The 10,766-nt window shown below is 40.3% G+C and overlaps 1 protein-coding gene across 1 annotated transcript in view; it reads left to right on the forward strand.

The window, feature by feature from the left end:
* The first annotated feature begins 278 nt into the window (after positions 1–278).
* Positions 279–10,766, forward strand: part of ABCB1 (ATP binding cassette subfamily B member 1) — a 125,883-nt gene continuing 115,395 nt past the window's right edge. The window contains exons 1-3 of the mRNA XM_032402254.1: positions 279–422; positions 850–920; positions 6,102–6,153. Coding sequence (XP_032258145.1) covers positions 856–920; positions 6,102–6,153 — 117 coding nt within the window. The 5' untranslated portion in view covers positions 279–422; positions 850–855. The remainder of the gene's footprint in view (positions 423–849; positions 921–6,101; positions 6,154–10,766) is intronic.

The raw sequence follows: 10,766 nt of genomic DNA on the forward strand, positions 1-10,766 counted from the left end.
GCCTGGAGATGGGTATTAAAGAGGGCCCGTTCTGCATGGAGCACCACTGGGTGTTAATACGCAATGAATCATGGAACACTACATCAAAAACTAATGATGTACTGTATGGTGATTAACATAACATAAAAAAAAAATCCAACCTGTTTGGAAACTTGTCTTGTAATCAGCATTCAGGCGAGCAGGGCCGGGAGCACGCGGAAGTGGTGAGGCTGATTGGCTGGGCACAGGAGCGCCAGGGTGTGGGCTGTGCCCTCTCCTCTCACTCCCAGGGACGCAGGAAACCAGGGCGCATTCGAGCAGCGGCTCCTCCTGGCTCTAAGAAGCCGGGTCCGCTGTTCGCGTCCGCCGGGTCTTTCCTTTAAAGTCAGACTCTCTTCTTCCAAAATTCTCATCTTGGTGGATGTTCTGAGGGAAAGCCCGAGGTAGGGGAGCGCGAAGCTGAGGGCTAGATGGGGACAAGTTCGCAGGAAGGGTCGGGCTCCCCAATTTCCTGAGCTTGGTCCCTGTGGGAGAAGGGCTTCGGAGGGGAGGGAGGGGGAGACTCCTCTTGGCCAGTCCCCCGGGGAGCTCCTGGAGCACCCCAGCCCACAGTCTTCGCGCTCGCCACGCGCGCACTGGGTTATGCTGCCCGGGACGCGTAGAGCCGGCGCGGTGCGGAGAGCGGCTCTCGGAGCGGGCGGCAGGTGCCCGGGGCAAGCATCACCGCCCCGAGAGGAGCCGGGACCCAGAGCCGCACAGGCGGCGGCCAAAGTCCAGGATGGGCCGCCGCCCTCCCGCGGCCCGCGTGGAGCGTCACCTCCATATCCTGCGGGTTCCCCATCTGATCGATGGCCTGTGGTTTCTCCTCAGGTCACGATGGATCTTGAAGGAGGCCGTAATGGAAGAGCAGAGAAGAACTTCTTGAAAATGGGCAAAAAAAGGTAGCCAGTTTGTTTCACTTTCATACTTTAAGTGGCTTGAGAAATTTGGGTAATGTATTTCTAGTCTCCAGCTCCGAAGTAAATGAAGACGGTATTTTTAACCTTAAACGCAAGTGGTTTTTCGGCAGAAGTTCACTGGCTGAGTGGAGGACAGCGTTTACACATTCCCACGGCCTTGGTGAGCTTCTTCCTCAGGCTTACTGCCCCCCACACGCCAGTGCTCTTACATCCTTCTCTGTGGTTTAGGAACTTTCTGCTTTATGAGCGCTGTTGATCGCCCACGTCCCGGGACATGGGCTGCTTGCGCTGTGCTCCGCGGTCCAGTCTCTTGCTTCTGGTGAAACAAACATTCTGGACATAGAAACACTGCATGTTTGTGGCATGGCAGATGGGACAGAAGGCCAAAACCACATGTAGGTGTTAAAAAAAAAAAAAAAAAGGCAATGACTATCTGACCGTGTAGAAGACATTCTGGAAAGAGAAAACTACAGTACCAAGGACGCTACTAGCATTGTGTGAAATTATTGGTAATGGAACCACAAAGGGAAATGGTAAGCAAATTTTGATCACAGTGCAGTGTCCATACAGGAAATTTTAAACTTCGCTCAATAGGTTCATTCTTATTGTAAATTGTAATAAAAATTAAAAAATGAAGTAAGTATATTAATATTATTAGGAACCAAGCTTTTCCGTGTAAAAGAAAAATACAAATAGGGACATCAAATAAGTTTTTAAAAATAATGTTAATACAAATAGGGACATCAAATAAGTTTTTAAAAATAATATTAAATTTGAACCGGACTTCAGTATGCACTCATGATTTTTTAAATAGTTCACTTTCTATCCACCGAAGGGGACAGTAGCAGTGAGTACACTTATTGTCAGATCTTGGTTTCTGAATACCATTCCTCACTAAATGGAATCTGTACTCCATGGAGAAGTGGCTAATTACAACCATGGATGTTGGGATTGGGGGCAGATACAAAATGAGCTTGGACTATCTTGTTGTTCAAAAAGAGCACAAGAGCTGGCATCACTGTGCTTGACTGTGAAATACTGTATAGAGTATAGTCCATGAATCTTTAATACAATTCTGAAATGAGGAAAACAAAAAAGGTGGGAAGAGGTAGGGAGAATAAAGGAGTATTTTTTTTTATAGAAAAATGCTATCGTATTGGAACCTGCGTTGTTATCATTGATTCAGGCAAGGATTGTTATGGATCTTAAACCATTCAAAGAAAAGTTGTATCTAAGAATTATCCCAGATTTTTGCTAGGAAAAAAGGAAGTGGGGATTTTCACTGGAGAGATTTTTGCAGTTAGCAATCTTAACCAAGTGATCAGACCTGGCATCGCTCATGGTGGAGTCCTGTGTTAGTGACATGACACCACCTGGGAAGTATGTTTGCAAAAACGTTTAGTCTGAATCCTATCAAGCTTCTAGACCGATGTTGTCCAATAGAAATACAATGTGAGCCCCATTTGTAATTTTTAATTTTCTAGTAGTAACATTAAAAAAAGTACAAAACAAGTGAAATTAATTTTGAAAGTATATTCTAAAGAAGCCAGAATATTTAAAATCTTATTTCCATATGTAATCAGAATTATTAATGATACAGTTTACATTCTCTTTTTCATACCAAGTCCTCAGATCGGCTGTGCATTTTATACTACTGCACATCTCAATTTGGACTCAGCTTGACACTGACATATCCAAGATGCAGGACAGTCTACAAGACATCTTGTTACTACAAAAAGTCAGTGTGGGTGGAGGGGCAGAAGGACGTCTGGATTTAAAAAAGAGACTGAAGAGACAAAACCATATAATGTGTAAACCTTGATTACATCTAAGTTCAAAATCAAAAAAGGAAAAACCTATAGAAAACATTCTTGGGAAATTTGAAAGTAGGTTGGATATTAGTTGATATAAAAATTGCTATTAGTTTTCTGAAATGTGAAAATGGTAGGAAAGTGTGAAGTGCCATGAAAGTTTGCAACTTACTTTCAAATGACTCAGCAAAATATTAACAATGATATTGTATACTTACGTAGATAAAGAACGTAGGGTCAAAATGTTAACAGTTGTTGAATCTAGATGAATTTTGTGTGGGTAGTCATTATTAGTGTTCTTTCAATTTTTCTATTTGAAAGTTTTCATAATGAAAATTTTCATATACACAAAAAGACTCTGTATAGTGGAAGGGAGATATTGCCCTTTTTGTTTTTAGGTTGTTTGTTTGTTTTGTTTGATACCTTAAAGAACTATGTCCTTAATACACAAACACTTAGGGATATTGGGGTAAGAAGTACTGAGGGTATGTGGAAAGAAATGGTAAAGAAATTCGTTGGAGCCTGCTCATACCTTCATTTTATTATTGATTCTTACCATGCCTACAGACTTCTTTTAAACAAAAAATTGTTTTTTTAGGTAAGTAATTCTTATTAAGCTGTCCTCATCATCACTGATTTAAATCTGTTCTTAGTACAACTATATATATTTTCCCTAGTCTTACTGAGGTATAATTGACATACAGCACTATGTAAATTTAAGGTATACAGCATAATGGAGTGACTTATACATATTGTGAAATGATTATCACACTATGTTTAGTTAACATCTATCATCTCATACACATACAATAAAAAGAAAAAGCAAAAAAAATTTTTTTCTGCTTGTGATGAGAACTCTTAGGATCTATTTTCATAACAACTTTCATATGTATCGTACAGCACTGTTAACTGTACTCATCATGTTGTACATTACACCCCTGGGACTGCCTTATCTTTGTACCTTTGGCTCAAATTCCTCTAGTAGCCAGCCCTTCTCAGCTTCTGATAACCACAAATCTGATCTCTTGTTCTATGAGTTGTTTTTTTTTAACTATATGTTCTAAATTGGAATTATAAAGAAGCATGTGGCTTTGCTAATATATATATAATACTCAGATGATAGTATCATTTGGAATATATGTATTTCTAAAGGTCTGATAAGCGACTTGCCTTTTGTAAGTCCTGTGTTTCAAGCTGATGAGGATAAATTAATGATCTAGTAGGGATGAGAGATCAATGTGGAAATGCATTTCTATATAATGCATTATCTTAGAAGTCTGAGGTTGTACTGAATAATAGCTTAGTGTTTAGGGAATAGGCTTTTCCTTTCAAACTTGGCTTTGTTCCAGCTGTGTGACCTTGGACAAGTTCGTGAACTCTGTTCACCTGCAGTTTTCTCAGCTCTGACAGGACAAAAATGTGCCTGCCTCATAGAGATCGAGATAAGATTAAATGAGATTGTGTTTGGGAAGTGTTTACTTAGCCAGTATTTGAAATATTATAAAATTTCCAGAGTAGGAGCAGTTTTAGAGAATGAAAAAATAAATAAAAGGCTTGGAGCTAAAATTCAATTATGTGTGACTGCTTTTTTCCTCTCATCCTGGTTCCAGAGATACTGAAACCATGCTTTAGTGGGAATAGGGTGGGACCAATTCTGAAGAGCTATGTTTGTGTATTTTGTGTGTTTTCATGTCCGTCTAACATCACTTTAAAGCCAAGTATGGGGTAAGCTGTGGATTTTTTTTCCTTTAGAAGTCTCTTCAATTCTTTGACCTCGCTTAGCATAAAGAACAAAGACAAAGATGAATTTAGTTTTGAACTTGAAAATCTGTATAAAAATAATGTGATTCTTCTCTGGAATAGTCTTTCATTTGTACATATGAAAATAAAGATGCAGAGGCTGCTTTTGGTCAGTTTGCTTGCATGCTCTAGGTGGCCGTCACACAGAGTGGAAAACAGTTTATAGCTAGAGTCATTTGAATCTGGACTCAAAATAATAATTAGCCTTCTTATTCCTGAGGACAGCTTTCTGATAGTTTACAGACCATCTTTTTTGATTATAGCTTTTCTAGATTGGAATTTATTGCCATAATGGTACATTTAGGGCTCCAGACATCCTTTCAGAATTAGATTGGCTCATAGAGAATGATTTAATTACCTTTCTTCTTAGGTTAGTTTATCCCCAGTATCTGATTGCCACTACTCTCCATTCATAGAGAGAATGATTAAGGATAATATGTAGGTAGTATGTAGATAGAATATCTACTGCTAGAATTACTTAGATGATAATTAAGAGAATTAACTCTGGAGAACATGAATGATTTTGTAATTACAGGTCTTCCTTAACTTACCATAAGGTATTTCCCCATAACCCCATTGTGAGTTAAAAATATCGTAAGCTGAAAATGCCTTTAATACACCTAACCTACTGAACATCATAGTTTAGCCTAGCCTACCCTAAACATGCTCAGAATATTTACATTAGCCTATAGTTGGGCAAAATCATCTAACGCAAAGCCTGTTTTATAATAAAGTACTGAATATCTCATGTAATTTATTGAATACTGTACTGAGAAACAGCGTGGTTCTATGGGTACAGCATGGTTTTGAGTGTATGGGTTGCTTACCCTTATGATCTCATGGCTGACTGGGAGCTGTAGGTCACTGCTTCTGCCCAGCCTCACTAGACAGTACTGTGTGCATATTGCTAGCCCAGGGAAAACATCCAACTTCCATACTGGAAGTATAGTTTCTATTGAATGCATAACACTTTCTTACCATCCTAAAGTCAAACCATTGTAAATCAGGGACTGCCTGTAGAATAAAAACAGGAAGCTCTCTTTTATTATTATTATTTTTAAAGGTTTTATTCTTTTGAAAGAAAGAGCACAAGCAGGGGGGTGGGGCAGAGGGAGAGAGAGAAGCAGACTCCCTACTGAGCAGGCAGCCCAACATGAGGCTTGATTCCAGGACCCCAAGATTATGACCTGAGCCAAAGGCAAATGCTTAACCATCTGAGCCACTCAGGCACCCCAGTATTATTGTTTAATAATTGCAAAAGTTGTATGTCTGTGTATTCATCATAGAAAATTAGGAAATACCAAAGGTACAAAGAAGAAAATATTTTGAAAGAAATCTTATACCCAGTGATAATCACATTTACAGATTTCTAAGATACATGTAAATATTTTTAAACTTCGTAAATGGGATCATACTATTAATGTATATTTTTATGGAATAATATAGACATGTTTCTTTGTCCTATTATTAAATGTAGGATCTATGTTAATACGGTCATTTAAAAATTTACATAATTTTAAAGGTTTTGTGTGATCTTGTTGCTGTTTTTCAGTAAAAAAGATGAGGAGAAAGAAAAGAAACCAACTGTCAGCACATTTGCAATGGTGAGTCTGAATTTATTCAGTGTTCAAAATGCTTTGGAAATTTGACGTCTTCCCTAGAAAAGAGATATTTCATCTGGTATAATCTTTTCTTGGAACGTATGTTAATGGAGAGGTAAAATGAATAGGTTTAATTTAGCTTGTTTTCAGCGGAATGCCAATCATAATATGCCATGTAAATTGAGCCTCAACAGCCACTCTTCTTGGCCTACATTCCAGTATTCTGCTAATTTTTTATGTGGCCAGTGGTCTGTTATCTATGCAAGCACTTGTCCCTGTGATGGTCTCAGCCATCTAGATAGAGGAGACCAGCCCCAAGGGAGTGTGGTTCTAAAAGGACACAAGGTCCCTTGTCATCAGTGGCTCTCAAATTCTGGCAGGTTTGAGGTCAAAGTCGCAGGCACCCAAAAAATAGAAGTTAACAATGCATTATTTATTACTATGAACTTAGCACATGTCATTATTCCTCTTTGCTGAATAACTAATAATCTCAAATTTGAACCTTTATATAATTCATCTCACTTTCTGGTTGCATGGTGGTTGCTTAGGATCAGGCTTGGAATAAGACAGGGATTTTATAGGTGTGGCTGGATGATGGTCTCTCTCTACCTGGATCCTTCTTCTTTTCTTTCCCAAGAACCTGGAACACTACTGAACCACTTAAGTCTGGCAGTGAGTGCATACTTTATAATTCAGTCATAACACACCAGATAATTTTTAAATGTTGGTGGTGGGGGAGGGATAGGCTATCTTGTAAAATGGATATTAGCAAATGGATTATAAAAATAGTTACAGGCAGGAAAAAAACAGTTGCCTGACTTTGACACTGGGGACTCTGTTGTTATTTTACATGATCATCTTCTTGCGCTAAAGTTGCTCTGGCTATGGTTTCACCTTTTGTCCTATCACTCCTCTCTTTGGAATATTTTGGGAACGAGACTACATGTTTAGGTCATTCTCAAAAAGACTCCTCGGGAGGGTGTGTGCCTGAGTGGTTCAGTAGGTTAAGTGTCTGACTCTTTATTTCGGCTCAGGTCATGATCTCAGGGCCGTGAGATTGAGCCCCATGTCGGGCTTCGTGCTCAGTGCAGAGTCTGCTTGGGATTCTCTTTCTCCCTCTCCCTCTGCCCCTCCCCCTGCTCATGCATTCTCTCTCTCTCTCTAAAATAAATAAATCTTTAGGAAAAAAAGCCTATTCAAAAGGGGCAGTTTTTGTTTTATATTTCATTCTTATTTATTAAAAGAACGTTTTATGTTAAAGTAGGGTTTATTCCCAAGATTTAATTTCAATTTTGTCATTTTGAGACCAAAACGTTTCTGTCTTTTGTAGTTTAGTTTTTATGATTTGTAGCTTACATTTTTTTTAAAAGTCTTCTTTTAGAAAATCTAACAGGTCTAATATAGAGAGGTAATAATATCAATACAATTTAAACCACCAAAGAATAAAAATCTGGAGTTTAAATGTGAGGGAATAACAACACATACAGTACTATATGCCATGTGTTGTTCTAAGGATATAGAACTCATTCAACTGCTGCAACTCCCTTTGAGATAGATACTATTATTATTCTAATTTTACAGATGAAGAAACTGAGGCCAGACATACTAGTTTGCCCACCTGATACACAGCAGGGCCAGGATTCAAACCTGTAAAGTTCATGTTCTCAGTCACAGTGCTCAGGATGGCACAGAAGGAATATACTGTAAGACTTTTGAGGAAGAGAAGTACTATTTATGTGGCTTTTCTTCATGTCTTTTTCCTGAGAAGTCTGACATGGAAAACGAAACTGGACTTGTATGTCAAACCTATAATAGACATGAGGACACATTCAGAACGTTTAACAGTTGGGCGCTGATGTTATCAGCTAAGACAAAAATTCATGTGTCGGGGCTCCCCAAGAACCCCAGGTTCTATGATTCACTAGGAAGAGTGACTCTCGGGACTCAGCATATTGTCATACTCTTGAAACTCATGGCTAGGATTTATTACAGCAAAAGGATACAAAGCAAAATCAACAAGGGGAAAAGGAAAGAGGGAAGCAGAGGTCCAGGAGAAACCAGGCATAAGCTCCCGGAGGCTTTGCCCAGTGAAGTCACACTTAACTCTCCCAGCAATAAATTGGGACAACTATGAAATGCTACCAGACAAGCTCATTAGAAACTCAGCACTCAAAATTTGTACTAGGGGCTGATCACATAGGCATGGCATATACCAGAATTCCAGACTCGTAAAGCACTTTGTTTGTCCAAATAATTTGGCCATTTTTATCAGTTAGGCGACGTTAACCCCTAACCCCAAATCCAAGTTCTAGATGCCCACCAAGGGCCAACCTTGAACACAGGTCTTGTGAAACAGCAAGTCTCAGGCTTACAACGTTAAGTTATTTCTACTATGAGACTTCCTGGCAGTCTTGACAAAGTGATGAAAAAAGAGGTAAGTAATTTCAAGTTTTTCTATGAGCATTTTTTAAAAATATTGGGCCTTGTTTCCAAAGAACAAGAAACATAAAAGTAGAATAAAATCTAAAGCAAGTAAGGAGGGCGCCTGGGTGGCTCAGGTGCTTGAGCGACTGCCTTCGGCTCAGGTCATGATCCTGGAGTCCCGGGATCGAGTCCCGCATCGGGCTCCCTGCTCGGCAGGGAGTCTGCTTCTCCCTCTGACCCTCTTCCCTCTCGTGCTCTCTGTCTCTCATTCTGTCTCTCTCAAATAAATAAATAAAATCTTAAAAAAAAAAATAAAGCAAGTAAGGAAATGGGACAGATGGAAATCAGGACAGGAAAAATACCAGTGGGGCTGCAGTTCCTACACAGAGCAGTCCTGAAAGGTAACACGCCCTTGCCAGGAGGGTGCTGCAGATTCAACTCTGAGCATGCTACTTCATGTATCTCATTGAAAAATTAATTTTTTTCAGAATAGTTATCTATCATTATCTATCGTTATCTATCATTATCTACCATTATCTATCTAGTGCTCCCTCTGTGCCAGGTACTTGTTAAGCACAGTGACCCCATGACATAGGTGCTTGTACTGTTCTTACACTAGATGATAAAACAGAGAAGTTAAGCAATGCATCCAAAGTCCCAGACTGATTTAGCTAGTAAGAGGGCAGGCCCAGAATTTGCCACAGTCTGCTTACTCCAGAGCATGAGCACGAGCAGGGGGAGGGGAGAGGGAGAGGGAGAAGCAGACTCCCCGCTGAGCAGGAAGGCTGACTTGGGGCTCCATCCCAGGACCTTGAGATTATGACCTAAGCCAAAGGCAGATGCTTAACCCACTTAGCCAGCCAGGGGCCCCTCCAGAGCTAGAGCTTTTAACAACTTTAATCATTTATGATAGTTTATGATCGGTTAAGCTTTTATCTGCTTGGAATTAAAGAGTTCTCTTTTGCTGCTGTGGTCTTCTAGCCACCTGGTCATTCCTCAGTCATTGAAGATTTTACCACCAGGTTCAGTGTCTCCCTTTCCACACCCGGAGCTCCTACTATCTTGGGTAACTTTTACAGTGTTCTGGGTAACAGGTGCTCCATGACCTTCACAGGCGCAGTCATCTGTTTCTCCCCTTCACCCCAGCCATCTGCCTGTATCCTCACGTCCTGAATTGTATTGTGTTTTGAAGCTGTTGTGCCTCCAAAGTGACCACCTGAAGCAGCAGCTTAAATCAGTCAGCTATCTCTTTTCTTTTCAATCTGCTCACTATTCTCTCTGGATATTTGGCCCATTGACCCATCACTTTTCCATCAGCCCCTTCTCTTGCCCAAACTATAAACATCCTTTCACTTGTCATCCCAGCAAAATCGCTGTCTGCTTTCTTTCTTGCTTTCCTTCACCTGCTTGTTGTAGCACACCTCACAACAGGGTGTATTCCCAGCCGAAATCCTACTCTTCTCAGTGACTATGTCAGACCTCTACACTTTTCAGATTTCCCACTTCTCTTCTTCCCCCTTTTGTGGATGAGCTCTCCTTTTATTTCACAAACAGAATGGAAGCCACCTGACAAAAGTTCATCCTCCCAATCTACAAGCATATCTCCCCCTGGATTAGATCCTTCTTCCTTCCCTCCTGATGTACCAGGAAGAATCTGGTTCTTAAAACTAATCACTCATTAGGGGCACCTGGGTGGCTTAGTCGGTTAAGCATCCAACTCTTGATTTCAGCCCAGGTCATGATCTCAGGGTCATGAGATCAAGTCCCATGTCAAGCTCTGCACTGAGCTTGGAGCCTGCTTAAGATTCTCTCTCCCTCTCCCTCTGCCCCTCCCCTCCCCGCCCCCACACGCACTTTCTCTCACACTCTGTCTCTTAAAAAATATGTAACTCACTCATTTGTACTTTGACTCCCACATCCTCTGCCTTCTCAAGGACCTTACATTACTATTATTATTATCCTTTCTCTTCTGTATCTACAATCTCTCCCTCTCTATGGGGTCTTTCCCATTGGCATTTTTATGGGAGGTATCTTCAGTTCCACTAACCATCCTTCAAGCCACCCCTCTCTTGCTCGCTTCACACACAGGAGCTGCCTTTACTTGTGTCAGTTTCACTTTGCATTCACTTCTTTTTTTTAAAATTTTTTTATTGTTATGTTAATCCCCATACATTACATCATTAGTTTTAGAT

This window comes from Phoca vitulina, unplaced genomic scaffold (genome assembly GCF_004348235.1).
Source record: "Phoca vitulina isolate PV1807 unplaced genomic scaffold, GSC_HSeal_1.0 scaffold4, whole genome shotgun sequence".
Lineage (NCBI taxonomy): Eukaryota > Metazoa > Chordata > Mammalia > Carnivora > Phocidae > Phoca > Phoca vitulina.